Here is a 23131-nt window from a genome sequence, read left to right on the forward strand (position 1 = left end):
GCCGCCTCCTATCCCAGCCAAGTATTGGTCCCAATCTACTTTTCTCTTTTCGACGCACGAGCGATAACTTTGAAGCAGACATGGGTGCCTTATGTCTTGTTGGAATAGGTGTGAAACCAACCACACACAAAGAGCGAGTAAGCAGCAGACAATCCGTGCGCTGTTCTTCTCGCACCTTCGGTCAAATGTATCAAATAAGTCTGCCAAGATAGCTACCACCGGGCTCTCCTTGCTATGGTGATATGCAAGGAAAGCATCAATTGCGGCTAGGTCCACCAAACCGTCCACGTTTGGAAAGAGGACAACCCCAAAGATTAGCAAAGCTAGTATATCCACAAACGGGAGCCACTCCTCTTGATTCGCCATATCCCTTGCCTTGCCTTCCAAGTATTTCCGCGGTAGGCCCACTACGCCGTTTCGAGTTTGCTTCATACGATCCAACTCTCTCGCCGAATCTCCGGCCACAGCTGCAATCTTGCTCAAGGAAGGAAGAAACCCGGAGAAAAGATACAGTTTTCTTCCCCCAAGAGGGCATCCTAAAATCTCCTCAAATTCTTCAATAGTCGGTACTATTTGGAAGTCCCCAAACGTGAAGCATCTCAACGGATGGTCATAGTATTGGGCGAGGGATACAATGGCTTCCGTAAATACCTCCGCTGTGGTCAAATCTAAAATCTCTCTGTACACTTTGCGGAAGGCTTGCCTTTGGAGGGGTCTCATCAACCGTCCCAACTCCTTAAGGCTGGTGACATCTAGGCCCTTAATCTTGACTTGATAGAATCTTTTTCCGTTTTGATTTGTCCCCATCATTTACCTAAAAAAGGGTGAATCAAGGCTCCGATATGAATGATGCAATGCGCATGCATGAAACGAAAAGAAAAAAAAGTGGTAATTTACGTATACGAGACCAAAAAAGATCCATCTTTTTAATACTACGTTCTAGGCATTGCGGCGCCCCAACGTATGCATTAAAAAGTGAGGCATTACTCTAAAGAGACAAAATATCACTAGCTATACAGCAAAACTATAATTTAAGTGCTATTCGCAGAAGAATGCATGAGAACAAATGGCACAGAGCGTGTTTGCTCCACGTCCCTATTTGGGGACCTATAGGATAATATCTAGGGGTCTCTAATAACTACTCCCAACGATCCATATCTCACATGGCTGTTTTCTAGAGGTATCATCACTCAAGATAATAATATTGCAGTGGTATGGAATACCAACGACAACACATTATAAAGAGAGAAAGCTCTAGACAAGGTTTCACTATTATCAAGCAAGTCGGAGACCTAGCATGACCATAGATTCACCTCCACTCCTTAGATTCCCATGGACCCGTGTATAGGGCCCCTTTTTTACTCAAACCCGTGGTTGCTTAGAATGTAGTGTAAAATGTGGAAAAGACAACATTTATTATATTTACACAGTTCAACAAAATGCACGCACAAAGTTTCACAATTCCACAATTTCCTAAAATAGGCCTAACTCACAAAAACAATTCCCAGTGGAGTCGCCAACTGTCGCAACCTACCCTTTTGCGGGCGAGCGAGGCGAGGCTCACGGGTGCATCTTCCAAAGGAGGAAAATGCGCGGAGTCGCCACCAATGTTTATTTGTGGAAAACGTCAGAAAAACCAAAGGAAATTGGTCATAAAGAATATTCCAGATTCAGGAGTTGTATTTACGTTTGAGGAAGGTATTAGCACCTTTCATGTTTGTCCCAAAGGACAACGGCCTTAAATTAGAATTGTGTGAAATTGTGTATCTAAACTTTTATTTCTTTTTTATTTTTGAGGTCGACAAAAGTGGGGCTCTTGCTCCTACGTACCCTCCATCGAAGAGGAAATTAGACCTACGAAGTTCTTTCTAAAGGGGGAATCAAGCGATTCTTTTTACTTGGAAGGTGGTCCTTTTAAGGCGTTGGACCTTAAAATGATCCATTTTTACTTGGTGAGAAAAACTGAGGTATCGAACCTTAAAATCCTTTTTAGTGATTTTTTGCGGACAACCTTCACTTTGCGAGTTGATTTTAGCCTTAGTTTCACTTTAGTTATTAGTCAATTTAATTAAGAAAGAGAAATCTCAAAGAGAAACGTCCGATTGATTTTTTTTGGTTTATTTTACTAAAAGATATTTTTTTATTATTATATTATTATTTTACCTCTTTTTGGTTTCCAACATGGTTACGGCATGACCGAACGGTCGGATTTCATTTTAACAGAAATTAATGGATATTACAAATCAAATGATCGGTGGAAATTTATTTTATTTTTTGATTTGGCGAGAAAATGACTTAAGTAAATGACTAAAGCACGTCAAAGCGGGGTACGGAAAGTAAATGAAACGAGAAACAAATGGGGACCACCAAGGGTACATAGATTGAATTGAAAAGTTCGATTTCAGGAACTTACGGGTTGAAGACCAAAGAACGACGAAGAACGAACGACGAACGATGAAGAACGGTTCAAAATCTTCGCGAAATCACCCACGAAAACGTTACGGAAGCACCTTGGCTTGGATTTTCTTCACGAAAACAATTTTCCTCACTAATTTTAAGTGATTACGAAGTACCAGAAGGGCTGACCCTTTCTCCTTCACTCCTTCCTCTATTTATAGGAAAATAGGGGAGGAGCTTGCCACCCAGCTCGCCCAAGCGAGCCAGGTTGCTTCCTCTAGAAGCAACCGCCTTCTGGAGGAACATCCTGGAAGGCCCAAGTGGGCCTGGTTGTTATTTGCACCCTTTTTTTTTACTAAATACACCCCTTTGCTTTTTTGGTGATTCTTTTTCCGTAACGTTACGAGACTTTATGAATTTCATAACGATACCTATTTTCTTTCCGTAAGGTTACGGAACCTTTCGGGTCATGTAATTACTACTTTTTTAGCTTTTGGAATGTTACGAAAACTCACAGATTGCGTAACAATACTTCCTTTTGATTTCTGGCATGTTACAGAATTTCAAGGATTGCGTAACAATGCTTCCTTTTGATTTCCGGCATGTCTCGGAACTTCACGTATTGTGCAACAAAGGGTGCCAAGTACCTCGAAGCGGTCAAACAAAGGTTGCATGCCATCAAACAATGGTCCCTGGACGAAATTAGGGTATGACAGTGACCATTTTGGCCGACATGTATGACACGTTCAACCGGAGATATGAAAAGAGCAATGCAAGAATTGTTTGCTATACATTGACTCTCTATGTGTGGCTGGTTTCGCACCTTTTTCGCCGAGAAGGTAGGCCCATCTGTCCGCTACAAGGTCACTACTCGTACACCGAGAAAGGAAAGGCGAATTGGGACCAACTCTTGGCTAGCATGGAGGGGGCGTCCATTAATTGGTTCCCTCGCTGGAAGGAAGGAAGAACTGGGATTCTATCCTCGTGCGAAGGATTTCTAAATGTTTCCTTGATGGGAACAAGGGGTTGTATTAATTATAATCCCGTCCTCGCCATAAGACAGCTTGGCTACCCCATGAGAGGAGTGCCATCGGAAGAAAGCATCACGCCTTTCATTGCATGGGGTTTCAGTGACCCCAATGCGAGGGTACTTCAAGGAGTTCGCAAAGCATAGGATGTAGTGCGAAGGAAGGACAAAGAGCTTCGGGGAAGCAGTAATGGGATCATCGGCGGCTATCGTAAGTGGCTGAGAGTCCGGACACATGGATTGGATTGGCTCCCAAAGCTAAAGGCTGCGAGAGACGAAGAGGCTGAAGCTTCGAAAGAAAGTGAGGAGGTACAAGCCCTTAAGGCAGATCTTGAAAGAGCTCGAGTAGTCAAAGAGAAGTTCAAGTCAACGGCCATCAAAGTCCGAAGAGAGTACGACGAACTGAGGGACGTCAATATGGCCACCGCCGAAGCCTTGGAATGAGAAACCAAGAGGGCCCGAAAGGAAGAACACGACCGAAACAAGTTTCGAGGGGCTTTATGGGGTTGCAAAAGTGAGCTCAAGCTCTAAAAAGATGAAAGGGATCAGTCGAGGATTGAAGGCATGATCTTGAAGGACGAGTTAAAGGCTTGCCTTAGGTCGAAAAGAAATTTGTCCCGGCAGTTAAGCAAGACTGAAGGGAATATGTGGGCCATCATCGATGAGTACAAAGAGAAGCTGAACCTAGCAGCGACTCACGAGCAAAGGCTAGAGGATGAGTACACCAAGATATCAGCGGAAAGGGAAGCAAGGGAAAGGGTAATCAACTCATTACACAGAGGGGCAATGGTGTGGATGGACAGATTCGCCTTTACTTTGAATGGAAGTCAAGAGCTTCCCCGACTGCTAGCTAAGGCCAAAGCAATGGCGGATGTGTACTCGGCCCCCGAAGAAATTCATGGGCTCCTCAACTATTGCCAGCACATGATTGATCTAGTGGCTCACATAATTAGGAGCCGTTAAGGCAATTGTATTGTCACTCTGATTTTGGCTAGTTAAAACCTTTTTGTTCTCTAATAAGATGAGGTTGGTTTAATTCCATGAGTTTATTTAAAAAAACCTATGTGAATCAAATGCTTCGACAATTTATCTCTAGCATGCATTCATGTTTAATTCATTGTCGCATTACTCACTGCATTTTGTTCCTTTAGGGAGTAACACCATAACTAAGCACACTCCAAGGCACCCCTATCGAACCCGTTCTGAATCTAGGGCTATGTGTGACGTAGAGGAGGTGCAAGAACAGATGAAAGCCAACATGTTGACTCTGAAAGATCAAATGGCTTCCATGATGGAAGCCATGCTAGGTGTCATACCCTAATTTCGTCCGGGGACCTTTGCTTGATGACATGCGACTTTTCTTTGGTCCTTGTCAGGTGCTTGGCACCCATCATTAGGCAATTTGTGAAATTCCAGGACATGCCGGAAAACCAAAAAAATATTGCTGCACAATCCGTAAGTTTCCGTGACACACCGGAAATCAAATGGAAGCATCGTTGCATAATTAAGTGAGGTTCCGTAACATTCCGTAAGTCAAAAAGGGGATGATTATGTAATCCGCAAGGTTCCGTAACATTACGGAAAGAAAACAAGTATCGTTACGAAATTCGTAAGTTTCCGTAACTTTACGAAAAAAGAATCACAAAAAAAAAAGCAGAGGGGGTGTACTTAGTAAAAATGGGGTGCAAATAGCACCCAGGCCCACTTGGGCCCTCCAGAAGATTCCTCCAGAAGGCTGTTGCTTCTGGAGGAAGCAACCTGGCTCGCCTGGGCGAGCTGAGCTCGCCTGGGCGAGCTGGGCGGCAAGAATCTCCCCTATTTTGCTATAAATAGGGGAGGAAGTGAAGAAGAAAAGGGTTCAGCCCCTTAGGCACTTCTCTCTCTTTCGAATTTGCTTGGAAAAATTGTTTCCGTGAAGAAAATCTAAGCCGAGGCGCTTCCGAAACGTTTCCGTAACGTTTTCCGTGAAGAATTTGGCAAAGGTTTCAACCGTTCTTCGACGTTCTTCATTCATTCTTCATCGTTCTTCGATCTTCAACGGGTAAGTACCTCGAACCAAGCTTTTCGATTCATTCTATGTACCCATGGTGGTCCGCATTGTGTTTCGTGTATTTTTATTCTCATTTCATTTACTCTTTATACCCCCTTTTGACGTGCTTAAGCCATTTTTCTTAAGTCATTTCTCGCTTAACCTAAAAATAAAATAAATTTCCACCGATTGTTTGAATTGTATTATCCGTTAACTTCGGTTAAAATGAATTCCGACCGTTCGGTCGTGCCGTAACCACGTTGGAAATCAAAAAGAGGTAAAATAATAATATAATAATCAAAAAACATCTTTTAATAAAATAAAGCGGAAAATCAATCGGACGTTTTTCTCTTTGGGATTTCTCATTCTTAATCAAATTGACTAATAACTAAGGTGAAACTAAGGCTAAAATCAACTCGCCTAGTCAAGCTCGTCCACAAAAATAGGTTTTGAATTTTATCATTTAAATTTCTTACTAAGTAAATGGATCATTTTCAAGGTCCAACGCCTTAAAATGATCACCTCTTAAGTAAAAAAGAATCACTTGATAAGAAAGAACTACGTAGGTCTGATTTCCTCATCGCAATTGAGGATACGTAGGAGCAAAAGCCCCGCTTTTGTCGACCACCCCAAGAGATCGTTAATGGTCCAATGCCTTAACGTTTCTCTCCTTTCAAAAACAAGAGATCGTTAATGGTCCAACGCCTTAACGTTTCTCTCCTTTCAAAATCAAAAGACCGTTTAATGGTCCAACACCTTAAATGACCTTTTGTTCAATAAAAACATATTTTGCAAAAAAGACAAAAACAACTTAACCAAACACTTTGTTCCGAAAGAACTACGCAGGTCTGATTTCCTCATCGCAATTGAGGAATACGTAGGAGCAAAGGGAAACACCCTTGTCGACCACAAAAAGAGAAAAATATAAAAAGCGTATAAAGGATATAAAGACATAAAAAGGGAACATAAAAATCAAAGTCATGTTTGCACATTCGATTAAAGGCTGTCGTCCCTTGTGACGGACGTGTGGGGTGCTAATACCTTCCCCGTGCGTAAATACAACTCCCGAACCTTTCACTTAAAAGTTCGTAGATCGCGTCTTTTCCGGTTTTTCCGACGTTTTCCTCAAATAAACGTTGGTGGCGACTTCGCGCGTATTCCTTTCGTGGAACACGCATCCCGTGAGTCTCGCGTCGCCCTCCCGCCGAAAGGTAGGTTGCGACACTAGGTATAAAAAGATTGATAGAGAGTAATGCAGCCACAGCTGCCGCCGCCAGCATCGCTGCTGAAGCAGACCCGATCCTTCTGTCTACAGCAAATCTAGCGCATCAACTCGCCCTGGATATGGTGGGAAGAGGAAGTGACACATTGGGGAATACCAACAGCCTGCATTTGAGGTTCAACCGAAGTGCTTACCCCTAAGGTCTACCCCCCAACTTTACGCCACCTGCCATGCATGAGAACATGGATCACGCCGCTCCTCCTACTTTTGAAGGGCAACCTCCCCAGCCCACAGGGGACGCCCGCAAAGACTCTCGAGAGCGTGCCCAACGGGACATCGACTCCTTCCCACTTCTCACCACTAAGGGACCAGCGCCCAATGCCTTGCCTCAGCCTAATATCGCGGTAGTCTCTCAACCCCGCCCGACGCAACCACTACTCTTCTCCGTAGGGGGGCCGCCTCCGACAGTGGAAGGAAGAGAAAAGCTCGATCTCATTGAAGAGTGATTGAGAGCAGTGGAAGGGTTTGGTGATTATCCCTTTGCCGACATGACCAACCTATGCTTGGTGCCGGATGCCGTCATTCCCCCAAAATTCAAGGTACCTAATTTTAATAGGTACAAAGGGACGACTTGCCCCAAGAATCATTTGAAGATGTATTACCAGAAAATGGGGGCATACTCAAGGCATGAGAAGCTACTCATGCATTTCTTCCAAGACAGCTTGGCCAGAGCCGCAGTTGTTTGGTACACCAACTTGGAAGCATCACGTATCTGCTCATGGAAGGACTTGATTATTTCTTTCATTAGGCAGTATCAATATAATACTGATATGGCTTCCGATAGGACTCAATTACAAAACATGAGCAAATGGGAACATGAATCCTTCAAAGAGTACGCCCAAAGGTGGAGGGATTTGGCAGCTCAAGTGGCACTTCCTATGGTTGAAAGGGAGATTATTTCCATGATAGTAGACACTCTACTGGTGTTATACTACGAGAAATTGGTGGGCTACATGCCTTCTAGCTTCGTGGATCTTGTATTCACGGGCGAAAGGATAAAAGTAGGCCTGAAAAGGAAGAAATTTGACTATGTCTCCCATGCTAGCACAAGCAATAGAAGGACCGGAGCAGTCGGGGCAAAAAGAAAGGAAGGGGACGCCCATGCTGTCACCTCAGCGCCTGCTTGGCCGAAGCCTCAGCAAGCCTTGCATGGTACTCATCAGTATGCTCAACACCACCCGAGATTATCAGCCCGTGCCGAAAGCTCTTCCAGCTCAGCACCCATCCAACCAAGGACGTCTGCACCATCACAAAGGGCCCCTGCTCAGACTTCGGCTCTGACGCAACCTTGTCCCGCCAACAATGCCAATCCTAGCATGAATTCCAACATGGGAAGAAACCCTTCGGTAAAGCAGCTTCCGGAGTTCGCCCCAATTCCAATGTCATATGGGGACCTATTGCTGTTACTAATCTCCAACCAGTTGGCAGTGGTGACCCCTGGAAGGATTTACTAGTCTCCCTTCCCAAAGTGGTACAACCCCAACGCAACCTGCACCTATCATGGGGGAACTCAGGGGCATTCGGTCGAGTAATGCATGGCCCTCAAGCACAAGGTCCAAAGCTTGATCGAGACGGTATGTTTGACGTTCCAAGAAGACGGGCCAAATGTAAAGACGAACCCACTCGCCAACCATGGAGGATCGGTTGTAAATGCAATTGAGGTGTGTAAACTGCAAAAGCCTAAGCTTTTAAAAGACATAATGACCTCTAGGAGGTTTATATTTGAAGCCCTGCGAGAGGCAGGCATGGTTCCTCTCAATAGGCATAAGGGGATCTTTGCTTGATGCATCTAGGTGCACCACATGATATGGAAACATGTTCAACAGTGGAGGAGCTGTTGTAGCAGATGATAGACCAAGACCGACTCGAGATTGGCAACAAGGACGAGAAAGAGCAACACGTCTACATGCAGTCGGCAGACAAGGAAAGTCCTAGGAAGCCCAAGCCTTTGGTGATACATTTCACCAGAGATGCTGCTCCCCTAAAGCACTAAGGCCCTTCAACTTTGTCGGGTAGTAAACCTGTCCCCTTCCCTTATAGAAGCATCAAGGCAGTCCCATGGAGGTACGCTCCTCAGAAGCCCAGCGAGAGGAAGAAGGAGGCCACTGGCATTGACTCACTTTCTGCCAAAGTGACCAATATCACCGGACTAAGTGGCATGACCCGCAGCGGTCACATCTTTGCGGCGCCTGACCAGCCGATACAACCCGCGAATAACAAAGGAAAAGCAAAGGTGGTCAAAGAAGAGACCAACAAAGCAAGCCCCACTCCGAATGAGGATGTCCCAGCGGGGAGATTCGCTGAAAAAGAGGAAGGTTTCGACAGAATAGAGGTATCCTTGGAGGAGGCCAACGAGTTCCTCCATATAATCCAACAGAGTGAGTTCAAAATAATCGAACAACTCAACAAGACTCTAGCTAAGGTCTCTTTGTTAGAGCTGCTCATGAGTTTTGAACCTCACCAGGCATTGCTAGTTAAAGTTTTGAATGAGGCCCGCGTGACCCAAGATATCTTCGTAGAAGGCTTCGAGGGGATTTTCAACAATATCACAAGCAATAACTACCTTACCTTCGCCGAGGAGGAGATTCCTATCGAAGGGCAAGGACATAATAGGGCTCTGCATGTATCCGTCAAGTGCATGGATCACATCATGGCCAAGGTGCTCATTGACAATGGTTCAAGCCTGAACGTGATGCCCAAAAGCACCTTGGAGAAACTACCATTCTCACCTGAGACCAAGCTCCATGGTAGTTTGGGCTTTTGACGGCAGTCGCCGAGAAGTAAGGGGGGATATTGATCTCCTGGTTCATATAGGACCCCACACCTGTTCAAGTTACCTTTTAAGTGATGGATATTAACCCAGCCTACAGTTGCTTGTTGGGCCGACTGTGAATTCACTTGGTAGGAGTCGTCCCTTTGATTCTTCACCAAAAGCTGAAGTTCGTGGTAGGGGGGCACTTGGTCATTGTTTTGGGGGAGGAAGATATTCTGGTAAGTTGCCCTTCTTTTATGCCATATGTTGAGGCCACAAAAGAGTCCTTGGAACAGTCCTTTGAGATGGTAAGCAACACTTCCGTAGAATCCCTCCCAATGTGGCCTCGCATGTTTGACATCGTGATGATGGTGGCCCATGTGATGTTAGGGCATGATTATGAGCCCGGAATGGGCTTGGGAAGAATAATGATGGCATGGCTAGCTTAGTAGACATCCAAGAAAACCACAGGAATTTCGGGCTAGGCTATAAGCCCATGCGGACTAATATGAGAAGAAGCGTCTTAGAAAGAAGGAATAGAGGCATGGGCCCGCAACTAAGACCACAAGTGAGAGAGGCCCTTCCTTGTCACATCAACAAGAGCTTCGTAAGTGTAGGCTTGAGACGTGAAGAGCAAGTTGCCATGATACACGACGAAGCCCCTCAAGAACATTCAAGTTGGGTGTAGCCGTGCCTTCCTGATTTTCAATTGGGAAACTGGCAAGTCGTTGAATGACCTGAAGTTTCCATGGCGGGCACAATGTAATTCTTTAGTTTTGACCCTACAGCTGGGCCTAGGCTTTAGGGTTTTCTCCTTGTTAAGGCATTATGTCTTTTGCTATCAAAGAATATAATATAAGATCTTTCCTTCATCTGTTCTTGCGCCTTCACCCATTCTTATCCATATGCATGTTTTGTTTTTGTTGTGTTTAAACGATACAGGTCCGACGACGAGTCCTGTGAAGGTACTAATATCGAGGACCCAACCGTCGATTTTGAACGAGAAGCGGATCGACTTGAGGATGAAGAAGACAAAGATATGGGGTTTTCCCCAGAGCTAGAAAGGATGGTCGCTCAGGAAGACTGAGAGATGAAGCCGCACCAAGAAGAAATGGAGATCGTAAACTTAGGTGTTGGCAAAGAAAGGAAAGAGGTAAAGGTGGATACAGGCATGACCGCACCTATCCATGATGAATTAGTGGCTCTGCTACGAGCCTACCAAGATATCTTTGCTTGGTCGTACCAAGATATGCCTGTTTGAACCCCGACATTGTGCAACATAGGTTGCCTTTGAATCCCGGTTGTTCCCCGGTGAAACAAAAGCTAAGAAGGATGAAGCCTGAGATGTCCTTAAAGATTAAAGAGGAAGTGAGAAAGCAGTTCGATGCTGGCTTCTTGACGGTGGCTCGATACCCTGGGTGGGTGGCCAACATTGTGCCAATCCCTAAGAAAGATGGGAAGGTACGAATGTGTGTGGACTATCGGGACCTAAAATAAGCCAGTCCCAAGGATAACTTTCTTTTGCCACACATTGATGTCCTTGTAGATAACACAGTCAATTTCGCTTTGTTTTCCTTCATGGACGGATTCTCGAGTTACAATCAAATAAAGATGGCGCCGGAGGACATAGAATAGACTATGTTCGTCACTTTGTGGGGAACGTTCTGTTATAATGTGATGTCCTTTGGGCTCAAGAACGCCACGACAACCTATCAGCGGGCCATGGTGGCATTATTCCACGACATGATGCATAAGGAAATTGAAGTCTACGTGGATGACATGATTGCTAAATCTAGAACAGAGGAGGAACACCTCATCAACTTGTGAAAGTTGTTTGAACGGCTATGTAAGTACCAGCTAAGATTAAACCCTACCAAGTGTACTTTCGGGGTCAAATCGGGAAAGCTACTCGATTTCTTTGTGAGTTAGAAAGAGGTAGAAGTGGACCCCAACAAGGTGAAAGCCATCCTTGACATGCCTGAGCCACGACCGGAGAAGCAAGTCTGAGGTTTCTTTGGGCATTTGAACTACATCGCAAGGGTCATATCACAACTCACCGCTACTTGCGAGCTTCTCTTCATACTCTTGCTCAAGAATTAGTCTGTTCGCTGGAACGACGATTGTCAAGAGGCATTTGGAAGGATCAAGCAATGCCTTATGAATCCTCTTGTGCTTATGCCATAAGTACCCGGGAGGCCTCTTATCCAATATATGACAGTGTTGGATGAGTAGATGGGATGCATGCTAGGGCAGCACGATGATTCCGGAAAAAGAGAACGGGTTGTCTATAACTTGAGCAAAAAGTTCACGGCCTGTGAGATGAACTACTCTCATCTGGAAAGGACATGTTGTGCCTTGGTATGGGCATCACATCGTCTAAGGCAGTATATGTTGAGCCATACCACTTGGCTGGTATCCAAGATGGACCCAGTCAAGTATATTTTCGAGAAGCCCGCTCTTACGAGGCGGATCGCTCGGTGGCAAGTTTTGCTATTTAAGTTTGACATCGTCTGTGTCACCCAAAAGGCGATAAAGGGAAGTGCCTTGGCAGACTATTTAGCTCAGCAACCTCTCAATGATTACCAGCCCATGCATTCGGAGTTTCTAGATGAAGACATTATGGCCTTGTTCGAAGAGAAGTTAGAGGATAAGGACAGGGGTAAGTGGGTCGTGTGGTTCGACGGCACGTCCAGCAACCTCTCAATGCTTTCCCTTCACGTCCTGATTGGGTTTCGATTGCACGAATAACATAGCCAAATATGAGGCATGCACCCTCGGGATCCAAGCGACAATTGACTTCAATGTCAAGTTGCTCAAAGTGTACGGAGACTCCGCCTTGGTGATTCACCAGCTGAGGAGAGAATGGGAGACAAGGGATCATAAGCTGATACCATATCAAACTTACATCAAGAAGTTGGCTGAGTTCTTCGATGATGTCTCTTTCCACCATGTTCCCAGAGAGAAGAATCAAATGGCTGATGCATTTGCCACTCTAACATCCATGTTCTAGCTGACTCCGCACGGAGACTTGTCATACATCGAGTTCAGATGTCGCGGCAAGCCCGCACATTGCTGTTTGATAGAGGAGGAACAAGATGGTAAACCTTGGTACTTCGACATCAAGCGATACATTGAAAACAAGGAGTACCCACAAGAGGCTTCCGACAATGACAAAAGAACATTAAGAAGGTTGGCAGCCGATTTCTTCTTGAGTGGAAACATTCTATACAAAAGAAACCATGACATAGTTTTACTCCGATGTGTAGATACTAGGGAGGTTGAACAGATGCTAGTGGAAGTCCACGAGGGTTCCTTTGGAACACATGCCAATGGGCATGCTATGGCCCGGAAGATTCTGAGGGCGGGGTATTACTGGCTCACTATGTGATGCAATCCTACCCCGCAAGGGCATTGGATAGAAAAACTCCAAGTAGATTGGACCAGAGATGCAAGAGAAGACCCTAGGGTTCTTATGAGCCTTAGGGTAGATTTCGGGCCCATGGGCTAAGTACGAGCCCGCTTATCTTTGTAAATATTAGATTAAGGTTTCATTATTTTTGGGCCTTGTATTTAGGGCTCCATAATGTAGGTACGATACCCTAGAAATATAGGATTTTTCAGCCCTTGTATTTTAGGGCACCTAGACTAGTTTTTGTATTGAGGATAGTTTTGTAATTTCACATGCACTAAGTGGATATTTGATGTGTGTGGTTGGAAATAAATTTAATTGAATTGGTAGAAGCGCAATCCAATTAAATTTTAGAGGGGGAGGTGAGCATTTGCTTACTACACCCCATTGCCACATCATATAGTCACACTTTGTGCATGTCCTTCATGCTTTTCATGCCTCATGACACCTAAGCACACTTAGTGGAGAATCCTGGAATTGATCTTGGATTAGTGGGCTGAACCATAACTAAAATTCACTAATCATAATTAGTGAAATTTTGGCTCCACAAATTCAATTTCAAATTCAAGTGAAATTTGAATTTCCCTCCAATTTTGTGTGACACTTAGGCTATAAATAGAGGTCATGTGTGTGCATTTTTTTCAACTTTGATGATTTGAATATTAAACTTCAGATTTCAAAGCTCATTTAGAGCACAAAATTTCGTGATCTTCTCTCCCTCTCCCTTCATTCATCTCCTTCTTCCTCCAAGCTCTTATCCATGGCCTCCTATGGTGGTGAGCTTCTTCTAGACTCATCTTCTCCTTGAAGTGGCGTCTCCTCTCTCTCTTCCTTTCTCCATTCCGCTTCCATTCATCTTCCAAGAAGCAAAGGAATCCATTGATGAAGAAGATCCTAGGCCTACAAGCTCCAATGAGAGCAATTGTTGCATCCATGTTAGGAAATGCCACAAATGCCAGACATTCATAGACAATGTCAATGCTCCACCCATGCCTTTGAATGTTTTGGCAGCGCCGTGGCCCTTCTCCATGTGGGGAATAGATGTGATCGGGGCCATTGAGCCCAAGGCTTCAAACGAGCATCGCTTCATCTTGGTTGTGATCGATTACTTCACCAAATGGGTTAAAGTCACCTCATACTCCAACGTCACGAGGAATGTGATAGTCAGGTTCATCAAAAAGGAGATAATCTACCAGTATGGATTGCCTAGGAAGATTATCATAGACAATGCCACCAATCTAAATAACAAGATGATGAAGGAAATGTGTGAGGATTTCAAGATCCAACACCACAATTCCATGCCTTACAAGCCCAAGATGAATGGGGCAGTTGAGGCGGCCAACAAGAACATTAAGAAGATTATTCAGAAGATGATCGTGTCATAGAAGGATTAGCATGAAATGCTCCCTTTTGCATTTCATGGATATTGAATCTTGGTACACATATCAACCAGGGCAACACTATTTTCATTGGTTTACGGAATGGAAGTCGTGCTGCCATTCGAGGTGCAAGTCCCTTCTTTAAGGATTCTAGTAGAGTCCGGGTTGGAAGAATCAGAGTGGGCTCAAGCATGCTTTAATTAGCTCAATCTTATAGAAGGCAAGCGTCTAGTAGCTATAAGCCATGGGCGTCTATACCAGAGACGGGTGAAGAATGCTTTCGACAAGAAGGTACGCCCGCGCAAATTCAACAAGGGAGACCTCGTTCCAAAGAAAGTATCCCAAGCCCTAAAGGACAATAGGGGAAAGTGGGTTCCAAACTATGAAGGATCTTTCATCATAAAGAAAGCATTCTTAGGAGGAGCACTAGTGCTTGCAGCATGGATTGTGGAAGCAATGCCTTCCAAGGTTATTTTGATGATGCCAAAGAATCAAGAGTTAAGCAAATTCCAAAGATTCAAGAATCTAGTTTCAAGAATCAAGATTCAAGAATAATCAATATCAAGATTCAAGACTCAAGATTCAAGAATCAAGAAGAAGACTCAATCAAGATAAGTACTAAAAAACTTTTCCAAAACATTGAGTAGCACAAAACATTTTCACAAAATCATTACCAAAGAGTTTTACTCTCTGGTAATCGATTACCAGAAGGTAGTAATTTAATTACCAGTCTTTTAAAACATTAGATTTTAAATTTCAAGAGTCACAACTTGTGTTTAAACATTTTCAAATCATTTTAAACTTGTGTAATCGATTACACAATACTTGTAATCGATTTCCAGAGCTTCTAAATGTTTTAATTTTCAAAATTTGAAATGTAGAGTCACATCTGTTGATGTGTAATCATTACACCTTAATGGTAATCGATTACCAGTGACTGATTTCGAAAACTAAATTTCCAAAAGTCACAATTCTTCAAGTGACTTGTTTCTGAAGATTTTTTCAAAAGTCACAACTTTTTAAGTGACTAGTTTTTTAAAGAGTCACAATTTTTGAAGGGTGGCTAGTTTTAAAGAAATTGCCAAGAGTCACAAACTTTAACTTGAGTCATCAAGAGATTATAAATATGTGACCATGGCATGAATTTCATATCATCTTCTTTCAACATCCTTCAATCAATCCTTCAACAATCTTTCAATATCTTCTTTCATCTCTTTCAACACTTTAAACAGAACTTTCTAATTCATTTCTCTTCATCTTTCTAAAACGTTTTTGTACAACACTTTTTCTTCCAAGAAAAGTTCTTTGTTCAAAAACTTGTGTTATTCATCTTTTTCGTTCTCTTCTCCCTTTGCCAAAAGAAAAGAAGGACTAACCGCCTAAATTCTTTTGTGTCTCTCTTCTCCCTTACAAAAGATTCAAAGGACTAACTGCCTAAGAATTCTTTTGATTCTTCCCTTCCCCTTAAGCAAAAGATTTCAAAGGACTAACCGTTTGAGATATCTTTTGTTTCCCCTTACAAAGATTCAAAGGACTAACCGCCTGAGAATTCATTCTCCCAACACATTGGAGGGTACATCCTTTGTGGTAGAAGTAGAGGGTACATCTACTTTGGGATTGTTATACTGAGAACAAGAAAGGGTACATCTCTTGTGGATCAGTTCAAGTGGAGGATACATCCACTTGGTTGTTCAAAGAGAACAAGGGAGGGTACATCCCTTGTGGATCTTTGGCTTGTAAAGGATTTTACAAGGTTGAAAGAAATATCAAGAACTGCATGTTGCTTGGGGACTGGATGTAGGCACGGTTTGTGGCCGAACCAATATTAATCTTGTGTTTGTCTTCTTCTTCCCTACACTCTTTAATTTCCATTGTGTACTTTTAATTATCGCTTTTACTTTTGGTTAAGTTTCTATTTCTGTTCTTTATTTTCTTGAGTTAGTCGTAAAAGCCTAATTGAATCTAGTAACATTAAGAAGGATAGATTTTTAATTAGTCAAGACACGTTCATAATTAATTCAACCCCTCCTTCTTAATTATTCCAAGGTCACTTGATCCAACATGGATGATGAAGAGTTGCCTTCACCTGTGAACACCAATATCATCAAACGATATTATGCTTAGTACTTGGGGCAGCTAGGGGGGGTCAGTACATGATTGTACTCTGAGGCTTCTTAAAGTTTTTCAGTCCTTTGTAAGCTTTGATCGCAACATTTATTAAACATCGGATTGATGGTTTGCATTTCAAACCCTTGTGTTATGTCTGTTATTGCTTTTAGATGCATGCTCTTGATCTATAGAGGTGTCGTAAGCGTTTAAGTAAAATTGAACATAATAAACATTTGTTTAAATTGTTACCCTTGAACTGCCCGATCATGAGCATACATGCATATGCATATTTATCATCCTGTGCATTGAAGGACATGAGAAGATTTTCTTCGAGTGATGGTCAATACCGCACTGAATTCAAGACAAAGATAAACCAAGGTAAGTGTTAGCGTAGTCATGTTTTACTGCATGGTGCCATTTCCTGTTTTCAGAAGACTTAGGGACGGGTACGAGCAGATGCTAGGCCCATGATCAACAAATCATCATCCTGCGTCCAGCTCAAGACATTAAAGAAGCGCTACTGGGAGGCTGCCTAGTATCTTTTAAGTTTCCGCTTATTTGTCTATTTGTCTAAAGTCATAGTTGAATATGCCTAGTTTATTCTTAATCCGGTGGTTTAAAATAAACAAGCGCAAGCCTGTAGGATAGTTAAAATTTTGCAAAGAGGTCACGCAAAAAAATGCAGTTAGCTCGCCCGGGCAAGCACCCTCTGCACAAAAATGGTTAAAAGGGGGGGAAGGGTGAGTTTTCTTCACCCAAACTTCATTCCCCTCATTCAAAACGAAGGAGCTCACAGAAATCATGAACTTGGCAGCCTAGGTCACCATTTTTTGGCATTCTAGCTTCAATTTGTTGCATCTCAGTGCTTCCCTACAAGTAAGTGCGCTATCCGTTGATTTTTTGGTCCTCCATTGATGTATTTAAGTGCTCTAGTTGTATATATTTGGCAAATTTCATGAGGCAATTCATGCTTGGATTCATGTTTTATTTGTTAAATTGGGGGGTTGTAGGGGATGGTCATAGGCCTATCTTTGATGGTCGGTGAAATGACTCAATGGCATTTGTGCATGACTTTGTGAGATTCTGCTTGTAGAAAAGAATTGATACACATAGGGCTGCCTTTTGATTGTTTGGGCAACTTGTAGAGGAGTAGGTGCCAAAAATAGGACTTAGGCCTAGGAGCACCAAGCTTTAATTTTGAATGCAAGGGAGCGTGAAGATGAGAGCATGGTGGTAAGGATTTCCCTTTAGGCCAGCAATCTTTTTGGGCTACACCATGATATTTTCCTTACACCTAGATGTTTGAAAATGTTGTTCATCATGTACATGTAGATGTAGAATAGGTAGAAAAAATACCTTGTTAATGTAGGTAACAAAAAATGCCTTGTTAATTTGTATGTAATTTGGGTAGCAAGAATACTTGAATACGCATGAAATGTAATTTAGGTAGCAAAAATACTTGAATATGCATGAAATATAATTTAGGTAGCAAAAATACTTAAATATGTATGAGATGTAATTTGGGTAGAAAAACTTACTTGAATATGCATAAAATATAATTTAGGTAGCAAAAATACTTGAATACGCATGAAATGTAATTTGGGTAGCAAAAATACTTGAATATGCATAAAATATAATTTAGGTAGCAAAAATACTTGAATATGCACGTATGTAATCTTAGGTAGCCAAAATACTTTGAGTATGCATGTGTGCAATCTTAGGTAGCTAAAATACTTTGAGTATGCCTGTGTGTAATTTTTTGTAGCAAAAATACTTGAATATGCATGTATGCAATTGTTAGGTCGCAAAAAATGCCTTGAAAATGCATGTATGTAATCTAGGTAGCAAAAATGCCTTGAATGTGCATGAGTCTAACTTTTAGGTAGCAGAATATCTTGCGCAAATGTCTGTTCATAAATGTATTTCCTCAAGGAAATGTGTGTATGAGTTTGCCCTAAATTTACATTGATGTTTGTGTGTTGGAAGGAATTGTATGCCGTTTTTGCTTGGTTTTGCCTTAAAATGGCATTTCTTTGTGAATTGACTTTACAAGTGTGTTTTCGCAGGTGATGGCCCTGAGAAAGCTTCCATCAAAGAGGTCCAGGAAGGACACCACCAGAGAAGGCTCCAGCGCTGCCACACAAGCTGACACAAACTTAACAAGCATCAATTTCGGAGCGCAGAGCATAAGCAGCGCTTTGAGGCCATCAAGGGATGGTCATTCCTCAGAGAGAGGCAGGTCCAGCTAAGGGATGATGAGTTCCCTGACTTTCAGGAGGAGATAGCCCACAGGCACTGGGCATCACTTGTGACACCCATGGCTAAATTTGACCCGGAGATAGTCATGGAGTTTTATGCCAATGCCCAGCCTACCAAGAAGGGAGTACGAGATATCACTCCTGGGTGAAGGGCCAGTGGATCCCTTTTGATGCGTACGCCCTCAATTAGTTTTTAGGCCACCCACTGATCTTGGCCGAGGGCCAGGAGTGTGAGTACAATTAGAGGAGGAGACATGTCTCTAGCTTTGATGAGGAGGCCATTGCCTAGCTATTGTGCATACCGGGGCAAGATTTCACCCATACCGCTGCAGGGAGACGGGTGTGGATCATGCGCACCAGCATGACCACCATTACCCAGATATGGATAATGCTACTACTCAGCAACATTCTGCCCAGCAACCATAACTCCGACCTTCTTCTACCGAAGTGTCAGTTGGTTTATGCCATCCTGAAACAAGTGAGTGTCCATGTGGCTCAGTTGATTTCTGACGCCATTTATCAGTTTGTAGGAATGGTGATTACGAGACACCCTATGCACCAGGAAAGGTCCAACAAGGCCCTAGGGTTTCCCGCGCTGATTACGGGCCTCTGTTAGTTCTACGGAGTGTCAGTCACCCCCAGCAAGGTCATTCGACCACCCATCACCAGAGCCTTCATTGAGAAGTACTGCACCCCCTTGCAGGCGCAGGGCGAGGCACCACAACAACCTGGAGACGGCCAGCCGCAGGCAGCCGATGCACCACCATCACCCCCGGAGTCCACCTCGGCCCACTTGCAGAGGTTGGAGCACTGCATATGACACGTGGCTAACTAGCAGGCAGCCAACCATAGGGGACAGGTTCAGCTGAATGAGAGTTTCTACCAGTACACTCTACGCCAGCAGGGCCGGGATTCCAGCCCTTATACATGGTGTCGCAACCTACCCTTTTGCGGGCGAGCGAGGCGAGGCTCACGGGTGCGTCTTCCATAGGAGGAAAATGCACGGAGTCGCCACCAACGTTTATTGAAAGGAAAACGTTAGAAAAACCAAAGGAAACCGGTCATGAAGAATATTCTAGATTCGGGAGTTATCTTTACGTTTGAGGAAGGTATTAGCACCTCTCACGTTTGTCCCAAAGGACAACAGCCTTAGATTAGAATTGTGTGAAATTATGTATTTAAACCTTTATTTCTTTTTTATTTTTGAGGTCGACAAACACGAGGCTCATGCTCCTACGTACCCTCCATCGCAGAGGAAATCAAACCTACGTAGTTCTTTCAAAAGGGGCGAATCAAGTGGTTCTTTTTACTTGAAAGGGGGTCATTTAAGGCGTTGGACCTTAAAACATTTTTTTTAGTGATTTTTGCAGACAAAGCTTGATTTTGTGAGTTGATTTTAGCCTTAGTTTCACTTTGGTTATTAGTCAATTCAATTAAGAAAGAAAAATCCCAAAGAGAACGTCCGATTGATTTCTGTTGTTTTATTTTACTAAAAAGATATTTTTTTATTATTATATTATTATTTTACCTCTTTTTTGGTTTCCAACGTGGTTACGGCACGACCGAACGGTCAGATTTCATTTTAACAGAAATTAACAGATATTACAATTCAAATCATCGGTGGAAATTTATTTTATTTTTTTATTAGGCGAGAAAATGACTTAAATAAATGACTAAAGCACGTCAAAAGGGGGTACGGAAAGTAAATGAAATGAAAATAAAAGTACACGAAACAAATGGGGACCACCAAGGGTACATAGAATGAATTAAAAAAGTTCGATTTCGGAAACTTACCGGTTGAAGACCGAAGAATGACGAAGAACGAACGAAAGATGGCGGAAAATCTTCACGGAATCACCCACGGAAATGTTTCGGACCCGTCACGGAAGAGAAGGCACCGCCTTCTGGAGGAACATCCTGGAAGGCCCAAGTGGGCCAGGTTACTATTTGCACCCCTGTTTACTAAATACACCCCTGCCTTTTTTGTTGATTCTTTTTCCGTTGTTACGGAAATTTACGAATTCCGTAACAATACTTGTTTTCCTTCCGTAATGTTACGGAACCTTACGGATTATGTAATCATCCTTTTTTTGGCTTTCGGATTGTTACGGAACCTCACGGATTGTGTAACAATGCTTCTTTTTTATTTCCGGCATGTTACGGAACTTCACGGATCATGCAACAATGCTCTCTTTTGACTTCCGGCACGTTACAGAACTTCACGTATTATGCAAAAATGGGTGCCAAGTACCTCGAAGCGGTCAAGCAAAGGTTGCATGCCATCAACAATGGTCCCCGAACAAAATTAGGGTATGACAGTTGCCCCTCTTTACTTACCTTTTATCGAAGATAGGAGGAAAGTAAAGATAAAACACTGATTTCGTCCATCTTAACCCTTTTTCATAATTAATCTATGATGACCCCTAAAGGCCATCCTTTGCCCATCATGGGAATTTAATTGATCTCAATCACAATAGTCCCAACCCAAAACGATTTGAAATAAGTGACTCGCGTCTCTCCTTCTTGTTTCTCTGCACAACACAAAACAAAACAAACAACAAACAAAAATAACATAATATATACGTATACACATGTTTGGTGAAGGAACTGATTGGGAAAATAACAAAAAAATGCATTTTCCCCTCACCGGAGGCTCCGTACATGATAACGGAGGATGCTTGAATGACAATCAATTCATGGGGCTCCGAATAAAATGGTGGAGGATGCACGAACAGCACTAGGCAATCAATTTGTGGGGCTCCGGACTCGATGGTTGAGGATGCATGAATGGAAATCAATTCATGGGGCTCCGAATAAGATTTGATGGTGGAGGATGCACGAACAGCGCTAGGCAATCAATTCATGGGGCTCCGGACTCGATGGTGGAGGACGCATGAACATCGCTAGGCAATTAATTCATGGGGCTCCGGACTCGATGGTGGAGGATGCACGAACAGCGCTAGGCAATCAATTCGTAGGGCTCCGGACTCGATGGTGGAGGATGCATGAATGGCAATCAATTCATGGGGCTCCGAATAAGATTTGATGGTGGAGGACGCACGAACAGTGCTAGGCAATCAATTCGTGGGGCTTCGGACTCGATGGTGGAGGGTGCATGAATGGCAATCAATTCATGGGGCTCCGAATAAGATTTGATGGTGGAGGACGCATGAACAGCGGTAGACAATCAATTCGTGGGGCTCCAGACTCGATGGTGGAGGATGCATGAATGACAATCAATTCATGGGGCTTCGAACAAGATTTGATTTTAGGACCGAATGGTCCACCGGGTTCTTTCACCTAAAAGGCGAACATGCTTTAGCAAGGAAAAATAAATCATTCACGAGAGCACCATATTTTAGAGAAACAATATGCTTATGCCAAAATAGTTTTCCTTGTAACCGAAAATGAAGGGTAGGATGTCAACGTTTAGCTTTTAAATGAACAATTAAGGGAAACGTCGGGTCAAACTAAAACTGGAAATAAAATCACTCATAATGTATAAAAACTCACACATGTAAGTGTTTTATCCTAATCCCAAACCATAACTGCACCATGACTTTATTTTGCACATGATTTCCTATCAAACCAAAAGATCACACGCACGATCACAGATCAATAGGATTTTCTTGAGGGTAGTGTTTTTGGAGAGGAAGCTGGGTGTTTCGATCTTTTCCTCTTTCTTTATGTGGGGCGGGACATCGCCAGTCGGGAGCGACCTTGAATGGCAATCCCAAAGGAAGAACCACTTCAAAAATGGGTTTTCCCTTTGCCAACGGTTACTTACCTCGCCGAAAATTTATCCGGTTCGAAGATCTTCTGTTCTCTTTCTTGGTTTCCTTTATTGATCGGGAATTATTCTGTTTTCCTCCAATCTTTCCCTTTTTGCTTTCTTCCAATCTTCGATCGGGAATCCTTCTTTTCCTTTTCTTTTCTTTCTTTTCATTTCTTCCTTTTATTTCTTTTTTCTTTTTCTTCCGATTTTTTATTGGGAATTCGGGTTTTAGCATTCGTTATTCGCTCTCCCTTGAGGAGATTTTGCTGTCCTCTTATTCGGGGGAAAGGATGAGGATTTTCTTCATGGGCCAAGGTTCAAAGTAGCTTAAGGTTGTGCCTCAACATGGTCTTTTCATTGTGTGTGCCCGATTTTGATATTTGGGGCAAAACAATCTCATGTGTCAGGGTGTCAGTTTGGGTTAAACTCCCATATTATTTCCACGAGGCACGCGTAACAATGATGATTTGGAAATAACGTGCAAAATTAGTCATGCATACAACTAGGTGGGTACTCAAGCATCCAGTTTATGGCATTGTGATACTAAGGCTTGGGATTTACGCAAGTAAACCCAACGTTTCCAAATTATGTTCTTTCATTGGTTCAACGAATCCATCCTTCTTATCTTGGTTATTTTTGAAAATAAACTCTTAGCGTCAGTTTCTTGTTTCCAAAAGATATGTTTGCTCTCTACGAATGATTTGTGCTTCATAG

At 43.0% G+C, this 23131-nt stretch overlaps 1 protein-coding gene across 1 annotated transcript; it reads left to right on the forward strand.

Moving 5' to 3' along the window:
• Positions 1 to 11908: 11908 nt before the first annotated feature.
• Positions 11909 to 12497, forward strand: LOC100818097 (uncharacterized). The gene is made up of 2 exons (XM_006596761.1): positions 11909 to 12146; positions 12241 to 12497. The coding sequence occupies exons 1-2, from the start codon at positions 11909 to 11911 to the stop codon at positions 12495 to 12497; spliced, it is 495 nt and encodes a 164-aa protein (XP_006596824.1).
• Positions 12498 to 23131: the final 10634 nt, after the last annotated feature.

The sequence above is a fragment of the Glycine max genome, chromosome 14 (genome assembly GCF_000004515.6).
Source record: "Glycine max cultivar Williams 82 chromosome 14, Glycine_max_v4.0, whole genome shotgun sequence".
Classification (NCBI taxonomy): Eukaryota; Viridiplantae; Streptophyta; class Magnoliopsida; order Fabales; family Fabaceae; genus Glycine; species Glycine max.

Coding starts and splice junctions, on each gene's coding strand:
- LOC100818097 (XM_006596761.1), top strand. CDS start 11,909: ATGGACCCAGTCAAGTATATTTTCGAGAAGCCCGCTCTTACGAGGCGG. Junction 12,147..12,240: donor GTTAGAGGATAAGGACAGGG/GTAAGTGGGTCG, acceptor CGAATAACATAG/CCAAATATGAGGCATGCACC.